At 40.3% G+C, this 20643-nt stretch overlaps 1 protein-coding gene across 1 annotated transcript in view; it reads right to left on the bottom strand.

The window, feature by feature from the left end:
* The window catches only part of CATSPERB (catsper channel auxiliary subunit beta), an 86936-nt gene extending 76955 nt beyond the window's left edge, over positions 1–9981 (bottom strand). The window contains exons 1-3 of the mRNA XM_075065861.1: positions 9954–9981; positions 8036–8146; positions 2396–2491 (exon numbers count right to left, since the gene is read on the bottom strand). Coding sequence (XP_074921962.1) covers positions 2396–2491; positions 8036–8146; positions 9954–9981 — 235 coding nt within the window. The remainder of the gene's footprint in view (positions 1–2395; positions 2492–8035; positions 8147–9953) is intronic.
* Positions 9982–20643: the final 10662 nt, after the last annotated feature.

Here is a 20643-nt window from a genome sequence, read left to right on the forward strand (position 1 = left end):
TGCATGCAGCTTAGTGGAGAATGCATAGCCTGCTGCTTAAAATAAAATTATGCACACAACAATTTAAAAGAACGTTATTGAGATTGCAAAGTCAAGCACTCAAGAGTTAAGTAGTACCAGAATTAAGGTTGCCCATGCAACTTTATTTTAGCCCCTTTGTGTCTGTGCATTATGACATAGTCTTTAATTGAATGCTCACATACTATTTTTTCCCACACCTGGTTCCAGTCTCCTTTCCCAGCCAATACCAGTTCCCCTTTTCTCATCCCACAATTTCCTGACCCCACAGCTTTCTTACCCAGCCAGACCCAATTGTCCCCTCTTGCCTCCTCATCCAATCTGTCTCCCCAACCCTACATAGGCTCTCAGTTCTAGTCTCCATCCCGGGATTCTTCAGCCAAACTGTTGCTCCTCATCTCAGTCTCTATCTAACCAATCTCATTTCTCTCCCCACATCCCAACTCCTTGTCAGAACTCTATCCTCCTTCCTCAATCCCTCTTCTTCCCCCACTCATTTCTACTTCCAGTCTCCCCTTCCCCCAGCTTCTTGTCCAACCTCAGTATACTCCTACCCCAGCCAAATGGCTCCCAGCCTCCCCTCCTGTTTCCCTCACTGGCTGCCAGTCTCCTTCCTCCAACTACCATTCCTAGTCTCCTTGCCCAACCAGTCCTCCCCTTCCCTCACAAAAGCTGGTCTCCCCATCTTCTCTCTCAGTCAGTTCTAGTCTCCCCTTCTGACTCCTCCTCAGTTTCTTGCCCCTCTTCAACTCCAGTCTCTCCAGATTTCCTGTCCAATCTATTCCTTTCCCTCCCCCTGCTCTAGATTTTGTCCCCTTTGCATTCAGATCAGATGGCTTCTTCCCCCACACTACCTGTGTGTGGGTGGGAGGTGTTCCTGAGAGCACAGGAGAGACAAGCTCTGAAAACTCATTTCCATTGCATAGCCCCACCCAGGACTGGAACAGAGAGTCCTTCTGAGCCTCTGAACTGAGGTATACTGATCTACTCTGACGGGATGGTGTATGTATTGTGTGTTCAGCACTAGGAGCTGTGAGGGGATAGCACATGCTCAGGGAAGATGGAATCTCTAGATCCGAACTGTTAAAAGTCCAGAAATCTCTACTGAGTATATGCAAACTGTGATTTTTCAAAGGTTTACAACTTGGTATGACAAGATGCTATCAGCATCACCCTGATTATTGACGTTACAGAAGCCTAGCTGAGGGCAATTACACACTTTCTGGGGATTGTGAGCACCTGGCTGACAATCACTGAGCTAACAAGGTAACTGGGGAGAATATAAGGGGATGATCAGGAAGCAAGGGGAACTCAACAGTAGTGCAAGAGGAGCTCAGCTCAGAAGGAAGCTCAGAGGGTGAGCCAGGGCTGAGGTGTGAGGGCTATAGGGAAGCCGGTTTTTGCTATTAGCCTGGGTTGCATATTCTTGTGAAGAAAGAGGGAAATAAATTCACGCCTTGGTGAAAGATAAATGGCATGGTGTACATTTGAGATTATGAACCATCTGAACTGGCTGGGCAGTGAGGTTCACCAGGTAGTTGTGGAGGCACCCTGTGACACTTGGCCAAATTTGAATAGATTTTCAAAGGATCAGGAAAAAGCACAAGAGGTTGGCCTGACACAAAGGCTACTCCCTTGCCAAATTTTAAGTCTCTGTTCCAAAACAGGGGGGGCTTTTAGATAATCTCAAATTATTTTTAAGGGGGGGGACATATTTTCCTCTTAGCCTCATTTTGGAAACTGCTGAACTATGTTGGCTGAAATTAAAAAAAAAAAAAAAAAAATCAGCCTGAGGCAGACACCAGGCATAGAAAACGTCAGCCCAAACCACTGAAATTTCTCGAAGTTCTAAGCAATTGAAAACAGGAGATTTTTAATAGGAAGTATGGGCAACCTTAATTAGGCCGTGTTGAGTGTCTCTCCAATAATAACCATGTTACAAGACAATAGACTTGATAAAGAAATTAGGAACGCTCTTTAGCCTGCTCTACAGAAAGGACATAGTTTTCTAATGAAATTAACTGAAAAAGGTGCACTGATCATCTTGTTATATCTTTCTACAGACAGAACTTTTTAGATGAACTCTGTCCTGTACTGATGTTGTACAATAACTATATGAATATGATTAAGGCATTTTAGCATGTGTAGAATAAATTGATTTTCAAAGATTTTTTTTTCAATTTTTCCCTAATAGTGTCACTACAGGGCAGAGTTAAGCTTACTTGTGTGCCTTAGCAGTATGTTTCCATATCTTAAAATGTTTAGATTTAAGTGTAAGCTTAACTCAGACTAATATCATCCTTAACTCCATTTTTACAGGGTCCTTTTTTTTTTTTTTTTAGAATTCTACATGATTCTCTTTCTAAAAGTATCTTACCTCTAAAAACATCTAGTAGTGTTCCTTCAGTAGTAAACATGTTTAATCTATGATGCATGGTGAATCTTACAAACCATTCCTCTATTGGAGCAATATCTGGTTGAACATAAAGTGAATACAAATAGACAGCATTTAGAGTCTTCTCAAAACACAACAGAAAAGTGTTTCACAAAGAAGGTTTTTTCTTCATACTTCAGTCTGCCTTCATACAGGAATTTTCTCATAACTTGAAGCCACCCAAACTGAATAACTTCCCATAATATTCCTGTTTATAAAAAGAAACCAAAGGGATAGCTCAGTGGTTTGAGCATTAGCCTGCTAAACCCAGAGTTATGAGCTCAATCCTTGAGGGGGCCATTTAGGGAACTAGGGTAAAATTCTGTCTGGGATTTGATTCTGCTTTAAGCCGGGGTTGGACTAGATGATGAGGTCCCTTCCAACCCTGATATTCTATGATTATCCTTGATTCTATGAATTCTGAAGCCTTATTTAGCAAAAACACTCATTGAATTCAATGGGAAGGTCTCTTAAATAAGTGCTGAATAAAATTGAGTGAAGTGCATCAGGTTCTGGCCCAAAGACTATTAATTTATGTGGCTTCTTTTCTCGACATTTCACATAGCAAGGTGACACAATACAGAGAATATATAAGATAAAGTATATTTGGATTTTTAAAGAGATAAAGATACAGTGTGTCACTGACTCCTAGTCAAAGTATTTATCTGCATTGTCTTGGACACGAACACTGTCATACAGAGTGAAAAAGAGCTGTAGGACCACCAACTAGGCAACTGCTAATATAGCTGTGGGTCTATCTAGTCTGACATGGGTTTATTTAACATCTTTAAATAAGTGGAAGTGGGAGTAAACCAAATAATGAATTAACAGATTATATTACACTAGGAGGAACTGTGAACACCAGTGACAGCACAGAAATATTCCTAGATATGTTAGAAAGGAGGACAGAACGTAACAAAAAGATTCCAATTGGGAAAGTGAAAACCAATACAGAGGAGGAAAAGCAATATGAAAAACAGATACACAAGGCAGGCAATAAATATGGAAAGCCGTAACGCTATAAGAAACAGAGGTGATAGTGGAAAACAAACTGGCATATTACATTGGAAACGCCAATGTAATTTTGTTTATGAAGTCATTAAATCTCAACCAGGGAGAAAATAGTCATTGGCAAAGGTTATTCAAAAATAGGTGCCTAAAATTAGGCACCTAAATAACTCTGGCCTGATTTGTTAAGTGATGAGCACCTTCAGCCATCACTGAAATTCATTCAGAATTGCATAACTCAATATCAAAAAGATATTAACAAATTAAATGAAGGTAAAGAAAATAAAAATTACTAGATTTGTAAGAGAAGATTAACAAGGCTAACTATTTACAGAATGGGGCAGAGATTACTATATGGGGACATGATCTACAAGCATATGATGGGGGCCAAGAATGAAAAGGACTTACATAGGATGGTACAAAGCAGCGGCATAGCTAGGACAGAAAAACTGGATGGGCCCTGGATTTTGGGTGGGCCGGCAATGATGGGAGGGGGACAGGAAGGACCAGGGGGGCACAGGATGGATTCTATGCCCTGGATAGGCGGGGCGGGAGGGATAGTTAGCATGAAAGGGAGGGACAACAGAAGGAATCCAGTGACCTGGGTAGGGGGGCAGGAGGGATCGGGGAGTCTGCCTCCTCCAACTCCCTTTCCCACTCAGCAGGCACCTGGAGTGCACAGACTGTGGGGTGAGCCCATAGGGTGTCGGTGGGGCCCACTCGGGTTCAGGTTCCGCTCACCCCTCCCGATCCTGGCTCAGTGTCATGTCCCCCTCCTGCCGGCGTCGTGCACTGCTGTCCCAGTCTCTGGCCCCAGTGCTAGCCCCCACCCCCGAGACAAAGAGCAGGTAAACCTAGTAGTAATGGGATGAAATTAAGAAGAGGAAAACTTCAGTTGAAGTTGAGGGAGAACATGGTGATAGTGATATGTATGTAACTAAAAATATAGTTTTTACCTGTATTATATGTAATATTTCTTCTGGGGATATCAGTAGTCCAGGTAGACTGACTTTCTTCCTTTCATAAAAAAAAATCAGTTAAATATTTTATTTCTTTGTGATTCTAAGTCACACATTTTATTTTTCCCTTTTTCCCATTATTTTCAAAGGGTGTCAAAACTTTGGGTTAAATCATCTGTGATGAAATAGAAGCACTGCAATCACACAAGCTGCTGTCAGATTCTCTCTTTTATGGTACTTATTCATTACAATTCACACTTTATATGTGGATGATGGATAAAACTCATTGAGAAGAATAAGCACGATTCCATTCCTCACTGTGAAGCCATGGCAGAGTGCATTTGGCCCAACAAGTATTTACCCAGGGTTCCAGATGGGCTTGTAAAGCCCATGCTGAAGTATGTGCTGCTATGGCTAACCTGCTCCTGTACCCAAGTTAGCAAGATTAAAACTAGCTCAAGTATGTCAGCTCAAGCTGCAGTCACCTCCTGGGGTTACAGTATAGTGGTACAACTTGTGTGTGTAGATGAGGCCTCATTTAAAGCTCTGGGGATGGCTTGAATAGGTAGCCACAGCAGAACTAGCATTCAGATCTGATTCAACACTGCTGAAATTTCAGACATTCTCATCAACTGCTGTCCCAGAATGGAAGAAATAAGATTGTGTCATACTTATTCTGGGTTGTAAGCCACTATTCTGAAATGCCTGCAAAGCCTGAACAAAGTGTGGGGAAGAAGCGTGGCATCTGGAACCTGAATTTCTGTTTCTTCTGGGCTTAATGCTTTAATTCCTACCTGTCACTAAAATGGTGCATTCAGAATAGTTTGAAACATTGAAAGGTTGCAGCACTTCCTTTCTCTGTGCAGATAAGGCTCTGGCATTCCATCCAGATCCCAACTCAGTGCATTTCCTTCTCAATTGGTTTGCAGCTTGCTAGTCTTTTGACTTGCTGGCCTGTAGCTAGCTCTCCTAGGTTCTCCTGAATGCTGCTTTGCCTCCTGTTCCTCTGCCCATGCCTCCCTATTTGGTGCCTCTTCTCTCCACCTACCTCTCACACTCCATTCCTTACTTCTCCAAATTCCGCACCTCATAGCTCAGAAATAGCCCAAGCTACCACTCCTGACCTGACCGCTCAGTTGCTACTACCGTTTCTCCCCACTTCATTGCTGAACTATAAAAAAGACTCAGGAATGAAGGGGTTACACTGGACTAAACCTTATTTAACTGTAGTTCTTCTGCATTTGTATCTACTTCTGACAGAAATGCAAAGGTAATCCAGCAGCCTGGTAGGAAGGAAAAAGGGTTAAATGAGAGGAACTGGCTAAAATTGCTTTTTTACGCTGTCCAGTGCTTGCCAACTTACTGTTTCTCAAACATGCATTGAAAAAGAACAAAATGTTACCAGCTTCATTCTGAAGTAGAAGATCCCAGAATAGGTACTGTTGAAGATCTCAATGGTGGGAGCAAGCCCTGACGAGGTATATAGCAGAAGAAGCTTTTTTCTGTTCTCCAAAGTATCCTCCTCATTTACAGTATATAAATGACAACTGATTTTCTTTGAGAAGGAAAAAACCCCATAAACTTTTAGCAGGGGAACACCTTTCTTCCCTCAACATGCTTCAGTTACCAAAATGATCAACCCTCAACAGGCCAGTTTAGGTGGATTTATTAGTGGGATTTGATTGCACATATCAATTTGCCCTGCAAATAAACACATAGTAACAAATCCTTGACCAGCTAGGGTTTCACAGTTATCACTACAATGCACATTACAGCCATGCTGAACTTCAAGTCAACCGTGGGCATATGAATAAGATCTTCTAGTTCCAGAAGGACAGTCCCCTACCACTTGAGCTGAAGGAGAATCTTCATTAATAGTTAACGGAACAGGGTCAGTTGAGGAGTTCGGATTCTGTCAGTAGAGGTAATTACAATGTAATTAATTAAACACAAAACCCTATGTTATTACAACTTTAATTTTAAAGCAACTTCGCATGCACCATCGCTTCTATATGTAAGTTTTACACACTGAAGCTATGATTTTTATGCACTAACTGTAAAAGGAAAACAAATTTGTGCAAGCAAGTCTGAACAATCAGAGTCATCCAAATGTGCAGGCAAATGATCAAAGTGATAGTGTGCAAAAACTGCAATTGCAAATGACTGCAGGTGCATAATTACACACCTATAAAGTACAGGCTTGAGTTTAAGATCAAGATCCGGCTGTTAGATTTTGAAATCTGGAAACCTTGCCATTGATGCATGAGACAGAACAAAATGCAGTTCTGCAGTTAAGTAGCCTTTGCAGCTGAAATAGTAGAAAATGGATATTTGCCTCAGGGCTGCCCCGGGGGGCAGGGAGTAGGGCAATTTACCCCAGGCCCTGGACTCCACAGGGGCCCCCATGAGAATATAGTATTCTATAATATTGCAACTTTTTTTTTATGGAAGGGGCCCCCAAAATTGCTTTGCCCCAGGCCCCCTGAATCCTCTGGGTGGCCCTGATTTGCCTATGAAAATACAAGTGCATATGACTCCAAATATATTTTAAAAAGCGCTACTGTGTATGTGCAGTAAACCAATGTGCCATTTTTAGTGTCACATTGGTGACTGTAGTGGGGCAGCTGCCCCTCACTGGCAGAAAAGGGGTTAAAAGCAGCCCTAGGGAGGCTACACTGGAGGCAGCCAATTAGAAAGGGGCTGAGAGGAGTAGCCAATCATGGCCCAGCAGGCCTATATAAGAAGAGCTGCAGACAAGGGAGCTAGAGAAAACTCCTGGCTGGCTGCTAGGGCCTGGAGACTGAGGCAAGGGCAGAAGAGGGTGCTGGAGCTACATGGGAAGTGTCCCTGTGACAATGGACTGCAGTTACCACTGAGGGAAGTGGCCAGATGGAGATTGTAGGTCCCCCAGAAGGGGAGAACCCAGAGTGTGGTGCAGCTGGAGGGCAGTGTCATGAAGAGGACACTGCGGTCCTGGGAATGACATGGGTCCAAGAGCAGAGGTGACAGTGGGTGAGACACCACCAGAAGAGGGTGCAGAACTAATTCCCCAGACAGCCAGTAGGTGGTGCCGCAGTGATGAGTTCCACCCCATCACAGTGACCAAAGCTTGCTTTTGCATGCATATACATATATATATACACACACATACAGTGACTGATTAATCTGGATATTCTTCATATATCCATTCTTCATTGGAAGGAATAGTTCTCTTGGGATAATTCCAGTCTTTTTTAATATATCCATTAGTAAAAGTAAAGCTGATGAAGAAATATCCAGATTATTTGGTCACTGAGATGTTAGGTAAAAGCAGTAATCCATTGCAAATCTAGGGAAAATTACCTTTTTGAATGATACCAGATCATTGCACTCTTCAATGCCATAGGTCAACTCTCAAATCTAATTTGTTACCTTGAGGTCATCATTCAGTCTATCTAATGAGAATTATTTCAGTTTTAATTAAGTCCTTATAATACATGACAGGTTTACACATATAGTAATATCTTCAACTCTTAAGAAGAATTAATTCACAGTCCTCAAATTATAATAAAATAGTTAAGCACAGTGCTGTACTTTTTGTCTATATGCATTGAACAAGTGCACATATAAAACTTACCTTGGGAACTTACCAAATTTTGTGAACCAAGGTACAATTTAATGACCTTGGGCTTTGGGCTTGCATCATCTAATGGTTCAGTATAGCAAGAGAAACGTGAAATGTCATTCACTGAGGGAGACAAAAATATAGTTTTATCATTAAATATCCTTTGTAGAAATGTCTGTTAAAGCTAAATATTAATTTTGGAAAGGAAAAATGGTAATGTACTAACTTGTATTAGGTATAAGGAAAATTAGCAAGCACATATGAAAAAATTACGCTCATCTATCAGGATCTGACCATAGAATCATAGAAATGTAGGACTGGAAGGGACCTTCATATGTCATCTAGTCCACATGACCTGAGGCAGGACCAAGTAAACGTAGATCAGCCCTGACTGTTGTTTGTCCAACCCGTTCTTAAAAACCTCTGATAGAGATTCCACAACTTCCCAAGGTAATGTGTTTGAGACCTTAACTACCCTGACAGTTAGGAAGTTACTCCTAACTTCTAATCTTTGGTGCAATTTAAGCCCATTACTTGTCCTGTCTTCAGTGGTTAAGGAGAACAATTTCTCACTCATCTCTTTATAACAACCTCTCACATACTTGAAAATTGTTATCACGTCTCCCCTCATTCCTCTCTTCTCTTGGCTAAACAAACCCAGTTTTTTCAGTCTTTTCTCATAAATCATGTTTCTTAGACCTTTAATCATTTTTGTTGCTCTCCTCTGGACTTTCTCCAATATGTTCATATCTTTCCCAAAGCGTGATGCCCAGAATTGGACACAACACTCCAGTTGAGTATCAGTGCTGAGTAGCATGGAAGAATTACTTCTCCCATCTTGATTATAAGACTCTTGCTAATACATCCCAGAATGATATTCACTTTTTTTACAACAATATTACGTTGCTGACTTGTATGTATTTGTGGTCCACTATAACACCAGTAACCTCATATGACTATTAAAAAACAATCTTTAAGGCTCTAGTTCCTGACAAATTCCAAAGTGCCTGCTGATTTTCAGGTATGAGTTAGAAAAAGCTGTACAACACTCTTTTTGTCTGGCATTTCTACAACACTCCCCTCAAAAGTATCTGAATGATGAACACAGTAAATTAAATCTGCATATTTTTGCCGATAATGGACATTCATATGGGGTTCTACTCTTTGTCAATCTAGGAGCTCTGCTTGGTTAGGCTGCGAGTGTGTGTGTGAGAGTCCAAGGGCACTGATTTCAAATTTAATACCAGTGGCTACTGGATTGAGTCAAAGTCTGACTGCTTTGAAAGGATATGGCCAGATGCATCTTTTTGCAAAAGCTTTCCTATGATAATAAACAATCACAAAATACTCACAACCCACCCAAGCAGGCATTATTTGGAATCGCTCACTAGCCATTGTTGTGGGCATTATCTGTCGTCTTCCAGCAGAATACAGTTTTCTCAGGGTGTTGTGGGTAGCTAGGTATTTTGTAATGAACCTGGGTTGTGACCCATTGATGGCTTTGTAGAACAATGCTAAAACCTAGAAATTGGCATTGAAAACAAATTGGGAGGGAGACGGGAATGCAGAAATCTGTCGTGATCTCAATGGCTTCTTCTGTTGAAAAGACAGACTGCTTCATTCTGCACAACTGGAGATTCTGTATTACTTCCACCTTCAACTCTAGGAGCAATGTTACATTAATTAGATTGGATGTGACAAATGCATGGATTCATCTTAAAGGAATATGCACAGTCTTCTAGCAAGCTGAAGGTGGAAGAAAGCATCTCACCTGTGTCAGTATCTGGGCATCCAGTGTGAGTGATGACTACTGGTATTATAGAATCTTTGTAAGGTGCTCAAATGCTTTAGTGATCAGCATGGGAAAGAGATCAAATGAGACTGAACAAAGGAATGGTTTGGCCCAATGTGCATAAAAACGTTATGGTACCTCGCCACATGATAGAAGACAGGCCCATGATGACTTACAAAGCACTATGGTACTGATAGTTTCAATATTACCACTTTACATCTCTGAATGTGAGTCTGTAGCTATTCACCTCGTACACTGACTACCAGTAAGTTAACATATCTGAAAGCCCCCTGACAGAGCTATATCACAACTTGCCTTCCACGTTATAAGTGATTCCTGAAGATAGATTAGGCATCTTTAAAATTGCTCCAACTGCAATATATAAAACCAGTGAGTCCATCTGTTTAAACAAAACAAAACAACCACCCTCATTTTATAATCTTAACAATATATCATGGGAATCTTATATCAGTTCTACAGAAACTGAGGCTGTTTCACAAAAACATTATGCTAGAGACTTGCAAGACTCTTGGCTTCTACTCCCTTCTCTACCACTGGCTTTTTGCCTGACCTTGAGCAACTCACTTGACTTCTCTGTGCCATACTTTTCCTTATCATTTGGATTACGCTACCAATCCTGCAATGCCTCACAATGCAATTATCTCTTGTAGAGAGAATGCTGCAGAACAGACAATGCTAACTAGTAGATAGGGTATATGTTTAACTTTTGCCACTGACTAGCTGTGCGACCTTGGGCAAATCACTTCGTCTCTCTGTGCCTCAGTTTTCCCAGCTGTAGAATGGGAACTCTCAGGGGCATTGTGAGAACTAATGTTTATAAACCACTTTAAGACCCTGGGATAGAAGGTGTTATATAAAATATACAGCATTTAACTATCAGGATTTCCCAACTCTTGATAAGTCCCTTTTATGTCTTAATCTTTTCTTCTTCATGCTGTCCCCATTTGGCTCACTTTATTCTTGTTTTTTTGTGTATTCAAGACACTTCATTTCCTCTAAGTGCAGCTTTAAAACAGCAAGCAAAATAGACCCAGTCCTCTCTTCCCCCAACCCCACACTGGTCTCTTCACTATTGCTTCCCCATCTGCATGACTGTGCTGTCATGCCTACCTTCCGCAGCAGCCAATCAGCAGTTCCTTAACCCGGGACTAGCTTCAGGATTCTGAAGGATGGCAGTTGGCCTTTTCAACTGTCCCCTCAGATGGACGAGCAGCAGCCCTTCTTCTCCATGCTTCCATGAGCAGCAGGCATAGGGCTCTCAGAAGTCCCTGCCAATGAAAACTGTAGTGCAGATGCCTGACTGGCAAGGGGCCATTATGTTCACCCCCTTTCACATAACTGACAACAGGCTTTTCTTAATTAATGTCTTTATTACTGAGTTAACAGGGAGCACAGGCTAATCTACACATTAGTTCTTATCCTGTAACACAGACTGCTCCTGCACCTGGTCAGGAGCTGTTTCTTTCCTTTTAGAATTAAAACAGACACAGTGCATGACAAAGAGAGAGCTAAAAACTTATGACAAAATTCTGCTCTTGGATCCACACAATGGCTGTCTCGACTGATATTCTGTTCTCTCTGCCTACTCAAAACCCCTTACTCTGCTCCACGAGACTTTTGAATTAAAGAAAGCAAGATTCCTCACTGGGGAGGAAGGACAATCCCAGTTAGATTGGGATCACTGAGAAAGGAGTGAACCAATATTAAATCATCCTCCTCCCCAGTCCACACAAAAAGGGGGATTGAAAGAGACTGGATAAGTTTTAAATAACTTGATATGACATATGGGATTTCCTGATCTGCTCATGGAAGTTACTGAGTTCATAGGATGATTTCTTACACCTCTTATCAAATGGGAATCAGTAAAAGTGTAATGCAAACACAAAGTCTTTCACATTATATATTTTTCCTCTAAACATGCCACTTTTCTGTAAAGGTGCCCATCTTTATTCTTGTATGGCTGGAGAATAGAGACACAACATCAGTGTGAGCACTCAAATCAATGAATGCGGCACATCTCTCTGATCACGGCTAGCTCCAGCGTTATTGCTGCCCCAAGTGGCAGAAAAAAAAGAAGACGCGATCGACTTTATAAGCAATTGCACATGCTACAGCAGCTACTTCAAAGGATGAGTCCCTTGACAGGGAAAGGTAACCTGGGGTGCAGGGAATGGCATCAGGCTCTGCAGACTTGAATACATCTAATTTATCCAAATAAGTTGCTAATGCGTTCTTCTCCTGTTTTGGGTTGCAGTTCATTCCCCCTTGTTATTAATATTAAGTTGACTTTCTAGTTACCTTTGACATTTTTATTGCTCTTATTCTTCAGGCCTTACTTTTCAGGTAGTACTGTACTCTGCAGAGCATTATTGTCTCTCTGCCATCTCTGATTAGGATTTAAATCCTCTTTTCTAATTCAAGCACTGCTCCCTACACTCCTCGTCCCAGATAAGGAAAATAAAAAGGAAACCAAATTGTCAGCCCCTATGCTGGGCTCAGCATATAGTCCTGGTACTTTAGGGAAGTGTCTCTAGCCCCTTTTGGTGGGAGCCTGTGGGGTAGGTCTGTATTCCTCTCCAGCCTTCTGAGTTGGGTTTCTGCCTTTTCAACCCTGTCTCCAGTTGGAGCATGAGCTGCAGGGTTGGGTTCCATCCCAGTGTGGGGTTTGTATACCTCAACACAGCCAGGTAAATTGATTTACGTAAGATTTTTTCCAAAGTTTACTCTACAGCTAACTCTGGTACATCAACCATTGACTTCTTTTGTGCTACTCCAGCACATTATATTAAAACTACTGTAGACAATGGGATTTCCTTTAAGTTTTGAGTTTGTGGGCACTCAAATTGTCTCCTTGGAATAGAGAACAATAGCAGATGATTCTTCTCTCATGCTTAGATTGTAAACTCTTTTGGACAGAAACTTTTTGTTCTGGTTATCCTGTCTTGTGAATATTTTCAAGAATTTTAAAAAAAGTTTTCCCATCCCAAATCTGGAAAGTCAAAATCTTGAAAATCTTCATGATCAAAAACTGAAAACAGTTCAGTTTGGGTAAATGTTGTTTTGATAACTACAAAACATTTTGCTTCTATTCTGAACATTTTTCTTTTTTCCTTTAATTTTTTCCAAAACATTTTTTCAGTCTACTTAATTTAATTTCAAAACAAAATCAGTTTGAATTGGAAAACTGGGATTTTTCATTTAGGAAGCATCAAAGCAAAAGGTTTAGACAATTTTGATACTTTTTCTTCAAGCTGGGAGATTCTCTGAAACCAACCCTGTTTCAAAAACAGATGGATTTGCATTTTTTTGATAAATGATTCTCTGAAAACTTCCCAGCCACTTCTATAACACAGTTATGTTTTTAGATTGTAAATTCCTTGGGCAATACAAATAATGCCATAGTTAATTAAATGAAAAATTCTGAATGCAGAATGGATGCCCTTAAATGTAAGAGTGTTCTTTTTCAGGGAAGCACAGAAATTCTTCAAAACAAAATCAGAAATGGGCCTGAAATGGAATAATGGGTCCAAAAACTCTGATCCTGATCCAGGTCCAAATTTAACTTCTCCTGCTCTCTTGTCTATGAGCCAAACTAGAACACTGACTCCAAACATCTCCCAACTTTGGCATTACCTTAACTTTGTGTATCAGACCCTCCAAGATTGATACACATCAAACACCTCTTTTCCCTTCAGGATGATCATTAAACAAAGATTTCTTTGGGGACCTTTCTTCTCAGACATAAATCCAGTTGTAGATATTGTGGATCAAGAGAGACTGATTGTTGCTCGCCTATTTCACCTATTCAAATTAGAGAAACCATCATCCCCAACCAGAGCAAATCTTGAAGACACACACCTGTACTGGAATTCCATAGCCAGAGCCAGGAGGCCAATTTTTGTGTAGTTTAATCTCCATTACAAGAGGCTATAAGGCTCTGTCTTGCACCACTGGGACTGTTTTTTATTTAGTTTAACACCTCCTACCACAAGAGGTCTTGGATTTCAGCTCTGGCACTCCCTATCATAATATTCCAATACTAAGTAGCTTAGACAAGACTTAAGTTTCTCTGCTGTTCTTCACAGCAGCCACTGTGTAGCAGTAGAACACAACTATTTTTCCTCCCCCTTACAAGGCCAACATTTCACCAGACAGTCTCATACATGGGGTAGCGCTCAAATTTTCTCCTAGATCCATCTTTGGGGGGTGGGGGGGGGGTGAGGTTCCTAGCATAATGGGATCCTGATTCAGGCATCTGTGCACTCCCACAATAAATAATTACAGACAGTACTACTAAGAAAACAGGTACACCATGAGAAGACAAACAAAATAACATGAAGTTGGGTGAAGAAAATAGATTTATGCTGCTGCTTGGCTAGGTTAGTGCACACATCTTGAGCATTACACCAGGGAAGACAGGGAAGGGGTTGTTGTATGCTTATGGCTATAGTTTATACAAAACTTTATTAAAGAAGTGTGTTTCAAGAAGGACCTTGAGGAGGAGGAAGATCCAGCCAAGAAGGTGGTTCTAGGCATGGAGGCTGCATGAATTGAATGTGGACATGTCAGAAGGGGCTGGTCAGCCAGGCAAAACTCAAAAATGGCTTGAAAAAATAAAATTAAATGCAATCCTTTCCAAAGAAAGCAGCAGATAAAATGGGGGGAAGTCCAGGCTAATGTAATGTGTCAAATTAAGCACTGAGGCCTAAAAAAAACAAAAGACCATTCTCTCAGCAACATAAAAGCTGGTGATCCACAGACATTACAGCAAGAAACATGTCTTGAAAACAAGCATTTTAATCATCATTTAAAATAAAATGTTGCACATGATCATCAGAGATATGAGAAGCGCTTTGTTTTGTAAATAAGTCCTGGTCAATTGTCCAAATAATAATGAAATACTACTCTCTGTATTGTTGTAGGGCCTAGATGCCCCAGCCATGGACCAAGGACTCATTGTGCTAGGCACTCTGTAGACACATATAAAGAGAAGCTGGTCCCTGCCCCAAAGTATATGATGAGAAACAACAGGTAGTTATAACAAACAGATGTGGAGGAATACAAGGAAACAGTGAGACAATTATGACTGGTGTAGTAAGCAGTGGTCACAGTACACTAGCTTTGCCATTAACTCCCCGCCCCCCAAGGCCATTTTACCAAAATACGCTTCAGAACTAAACCAGGCTGTGGTTGGAGAACAATGTTAAGCGCAGCCCTATGAAATACTCATAATGAAATGCGAAACCAGGCAAAATCACCAAGGTTTGGAGTTTTCCTGCAAACACAAAACTCATGTAAGTTTGCAAACAGCCTGCAAATTGAGTACACATGGGTTTATTTATTTATTGAAACTGTGTAAAGAACAAAGCAAGATGCGGCTGTTCAGCTTTGTGTTTTGGAGCTTTCAGTAGTAGGTGGGCACCTTACCTCTGGGTTGGAGAATGAGGAGATGGATTCTGTCCTACCAACTTGTGCATTGTTTCAATAGTGAAAACTCATCAGTCTCTCTGAGTAAAAAAAGTCACTTAGTGCACTAAGCCATCTGATATAACTCTGCAAACCATTAGTTGCAATGAAGCCAGTGGGGCTACTCATATACTTAAAGTCATTTGCTAAACTGGGGCCAGAGAGCTGAACCTTTTACTAGATGAGTTCCCTGTTTTATGCTAGCAGTTCCTCACTTTCATGAGCAACAAATTCACACCCATCCTATGCCCTTTTAAAATGTGAAGTAGTTTCCAAGTAAGAATGACAAGTTAAACAGGTAATAAAACTAGGTAATAGAGCAATGAGAAATCAGTGGGACAGCAGAAGTACTGAGAAAGCTGAAAAGCAGCTCAACTAACTTTATTAGTTACACAAAAAAGTGTAAAAATCCACAAATATTGGGCTTGATCTCACATTTTTTGTTACACCCAAATCTCCTGTTGAACACTAAAGGAGAGTGTCAGCTGTGCATGGAATGTGGAATCAGGCCCTTACTGTACAAAGAACAGACTGTTTTGCAAGTGGAATAAATGAAAGCGCTTAAGAGAAAAATATTAACCAAGTTAACTTCTCCATAGGAATCTCTGTTTGTCTGGTTTTTCTTCATGTCTTCAAAACTGTCAAACTGTTTTGATCTGCATTGTACAGTTCAAAGCACAGATAGTTAAGTTAAGAAATGACCATCAGTTATATGGCCTAACTAAAAGTGCAACTTTTATTCTTACTCATTTATAATATTATACTATATTCCACAATTCTGTGGCTAGAGAATTTGCAACAGGGTCCATTAATTGCTGCAAAATCATTCATTTAAAAATAAATTTCTAGTCCTTAAGGCTCTGAAGAAAATCATAAAAAATTACTTGCCCCATAAACTCTGACTCTGAAAATGAAAGATGACAATATTAAATATCTTATTGTAGCCCGATTGGTCCCAGGATATTAGAGAAACAAGGTGGGTAAGGTAATATCTATGATTAGACCAAACTCTATTGAAAGAGACAAGCTTACACAGCAGAAATTGGTCCAATAAAAGATATTACCTCACCTACCTTGTCTTTCTAATATAAATGTCAACACTTAACTGTTCCACTGTTGTTAATTTTAGCAGTTATATCCATCAAGTGTGCCTATCCCTAGCCTGACCTGTCTTCCCTGGTGGGGAATCTATTATCAAAATGACTCAAATGTCCCTATGATGTTGTTCATTTTTAAAACTCCCAGTTTTAAATGTAAATGCTGCTGCAGAATTTGCAGTATGTCTCACCAGAATGCAGTGTCTTAAGTGTCCCTAGCATCTGTTTGCCACAAGATGGGAATGGGTGATGGGATGGATCACTTGATGATTGCCCTGTTCTGTTCATTCCCTCTGTGACTGGATCTCTGGTGTGCAGCCTGGGACTGCTGTGTTCCCTTAACTGTCTAACCTGGGTTGTCTCTCACAATGCTTTGCTAGTGAAAAGCAGCAAGCCCCTCCAAGCACTGTTATCACTCAGCACAACCACATATGAAGCCCCACACACAGCTAGATTGCATGAATGCTCCCAGAGCCACTCATGAATCACACAGAGAAAGGAATCAACCAGATCCCCCCAGCTCTCAGCTTTGTACCTCAGGAATGTACCATCTTGCACTGCTCAAGATGAGCAGTGCAAATTTATTAATTGGTACACCAGCCTTTGTAAACCTGAGCAAACACCCTTACCAAACATGTCAGGCAAACTCACTGGTAAAGATAAAAAGTTAAACAAATTTATTGACTACAAAAGATAGATTTTAAGTGATTATACGTGATAGGCAAAAAGTCAGTTAGTTACCAAAAGAAAATAAAACATAAGCACACAGTCTAAACTCTCAACGCTATTAGACTTTGCAACATCTAGATTAAGCAGTTTTTTCTCACCCCACTGGACATTGCAATTCATAGTATACAGGTTTCACTCCTGAAACCTGGGCCCCTCCCCTCTGTTGGAGTCTTCAGTCTTCTGAGTGTCTTTGTTGCTTTCAACATAGGTGGGGGAAGGAGAAAGGCCAAGCACGTGGCCATTGTTTTGTTTTATACACTTGGTCCATGTGCTTGGAGGACACAAGTCCAGGCATGTCTGGTGGGCACTGCAGAGTCACAAGGTGAAGCAATACCCTAATGTGTCTCCTGTGAGTGAGTCACTGAATTGTACCTTCTTTGCTGGACAATTGCTGGAGATGTCTGTTCAGCACGCACCCAGGTGTTGGTTACCTCTCTTGATATTGTCTCTGGAGAGCTAGTATCTGGACACTTCCCAAACCCACAGCATATTTTAGTGACAACCATACAACATATTCTCATAACTTCATATGCATTAATGATATTAATATTTAGATAGAAAAATGACTTTCAGGAGATCATAATCTTTCCCTGGATACCTCACATGGCCTGCTATATATGCAATATCACAGTTATAGATAAATGAGGAATATGGGGGTTACAGGATACTTCCCCAAGATATAGAATGTCACACACTCTGAAGCATCTGGCATTGGCCACTGTTGGAAGACAGGATACTGGGCTAGATGGCCCATTGGTCTGATCCCCGTATGGCCATTCTTATGTTCTTGTTGCAAAATATAGATCCAATTTGCTTCTGATACAGGGGACCTTGGTCATGGTTTCTCTGACATGTAATAAAAAGCTAGGCTGTACTTTTTTATACAAAAAACAAACAAAAAAAATAGCCTAATATTTTGAGGGAATGTCTGTCTGTGAAATAGAGATTAAACAACATCCATTAAAAAAAATTATATATAAATAAAAAGTATCATATTAAGGCCCATTAAACATCTATCATCAAATATGGACAGTCTCTCTCAGGCAGATGTTCTGTTATGAATTATTGTTTGTTTCGATCAGAGTCAAGTGACTCTAGAGGTTACTGTAAGTCTGCTCTTTCCAGATGAAACCAGATGTTGAGTGTGAATTACTGGTAGATGAAGAGGATAGTGTAAAATGAGGGTAAGACTATTTGTTTAAGATTCATAAATGGATATTCTAAGGATTAGATCATGTTTGTACATTGCTGTAAAGTGCTACATAACTTTTAATCTTCAAAAGTATCATTATAAGACAGAGCCTGAGCTAGCAGGTTTTTAAAGTATTCAAATTAGTTGTCAATTGGAGGAACTGTTAGCTGAAAATACTGGCACCAATCCTGAAAGATGCCGTGTCCTCTCAATTCTAACACTTTAGAAGGGATTTGCTTTCAATGAAAAGCTTAAAATGTACAAATGAGGGCCATTTACCACCTCAGAGAAGGCAATATCTAAAGAAAGAGAAAGGATGATGGGACTGGAGAGTGGGAGAGAGATGATGCTCATTATTTCTATTGCGATTTGTAAGGCTGGTTGGAAATCCCACCCACTGACGGAAAAATTTGACTTCTATAATTAAAACAAACACACACACACACACACACACACACACACCCCCGCCAAGATGTGACAATTTTCAGCCACAACCCAAAAAAACCAACCTTTCATCCAAAATCAAAAAAATTAAATTCAGACATGTTATCATGGTGCCTCATACTTCAGATACCTCATGTCCCCATTCCCCATATGACCTGGGATCCCTTGCTGGGCTACAACTACCAAGATATACCACATGATCTGCTGAAGTGTATCCTGGGAGATGTAGTCTGGCTGGGAAACACTGCCCATTGAGGAGACTGATAAACCCAAATTACAACTCCCATAATGCATCACATTGGCAATTCCAAATAGAAAATGTTCAGGTTTTGGCCAAAAATCAAAAACATTATAGTTTTGGGGTATTTGGTTATTCAATTAAAAAAGTTGAAATTTTCCACAGAAAGGCAACTTTCACAAAAAAAAATTGCATTTAGTCAAAAACCCAATTTTCTGGCAAAAAACCCATCATGTTCATCAAACAACTTTCCACCAACTCAAGCAATTATATTCCCAGACAAAAACTACATTAAGACACAGGTAGGTTGAGCATATTGATCAATAATTTAGGATAAAATCTATTACAGGAATGATATAATAATCACAAAACCAAGCATTATCAATCCAGAGTTAAGGTTAAACTTAAAAGAAATCCAAACATGTTAAAGAGAGAGTGATTTGAGGTGATCTGACACTTTAAAGAGGTCTGTGATTCAGAAAGAGCTGAATAGCCATGTTCTGAAAAATCAGGCCCTTTGTAATGTCTTAAGTTGGGACCGAAAATCACTAACCATTTTTTTAAATGATTGACTCCTATATATATTTTACACAGACACCCCCATATATTCATATAAGACACACAAAAAAACCCTGTTAAAACATTAAAGGTTGAAAAAGTCAAGCACTCAAAAGTTAGGAAATGTCAGAATTAAAGTTACCTGGGCAACCTTAATTTGTGCCCTTGTGCATATGCATATGATACAGTCTTTAATTACATGATCACATTCTAGTGTTTCTACAGGACTCCTGCCTTATTCAGTGCATACGATGGACAGTGCTCATTTAATAAGCAACTACTCAATATTTTGTTTTATCCTCACTTTTCCACATGTGGCTTCATGCCTTATGTATTGCACACTATTCATGCCTTCCTCATGGGATTTTCTCTGGCACTCACCAGTATAGTATCTGAATGCTTCAGAAACAATTTTATCTTCATAAATCCCCTGTGAGGTAACAATGTTGTTATCCTCATTTTACAGATGGGTAGAGGAACAGAAATTAGAGTCAAAGGCATCACAAATTTTGGGTGCCGAATGTGAGATACTTAGGACCTGATTTTTTTGGAGTACTTAGTATTACATCCAACGTACAGCTCCCATTGATGTCAGATGGAGTTGTGTGAATGCTTAGCGCTTCTGCAAATCAGACCTTCATGGCCTGAAGTCAAACAAACACGCATTAATGACCACCTCTGAAAAGTCTGGTTTAAGTGACTTGGCTGGCATCACACAGGAACAGTGTGGCATAGTCAAGGTTAGAATCCAGTTTCCCAGAGCAGCATTTAACTACGTTAATCATCAGACCATATTTTCTTCTTTCTGCAGTCCCCTGCCTCATTCACTACACATCTTCCATCTTACTCAAATAACAAAGCCAGGGTTCAGTCAGACAGTTTCCTTCACTACACAGCCTTGATCCATCCCAAAAGCAGGTCTACACTGTGTACTGAAGGAGGTGGAGGGGCCTGTGGGAAAAAAAAAAATAGTATGTGATCACGTAACTAAAGATGATGTTATAATGCACATGGGCAACCTCAATTCTTGTATTTCCTAGCTTTTGAGTGCTTGACTTTGCAATCTCAATGTTCTTCTAACAT

Source organism: Chelonoidis abingdonii, chromosome 4 (genome assembly GCF_003597395.2).
Source record: "Chelonoidis abingdonii isolate Lonesome George chromosome 4, CheloAbing_2.0, whole genome shotgun sequence".
Classification (NCBI taxonomy): domain Eukaryota; kingdom Metazoa; phylum Chordata; order Testudines; family Testudinidae; genus Chelonoidis; species Chelonoidis abingdonii.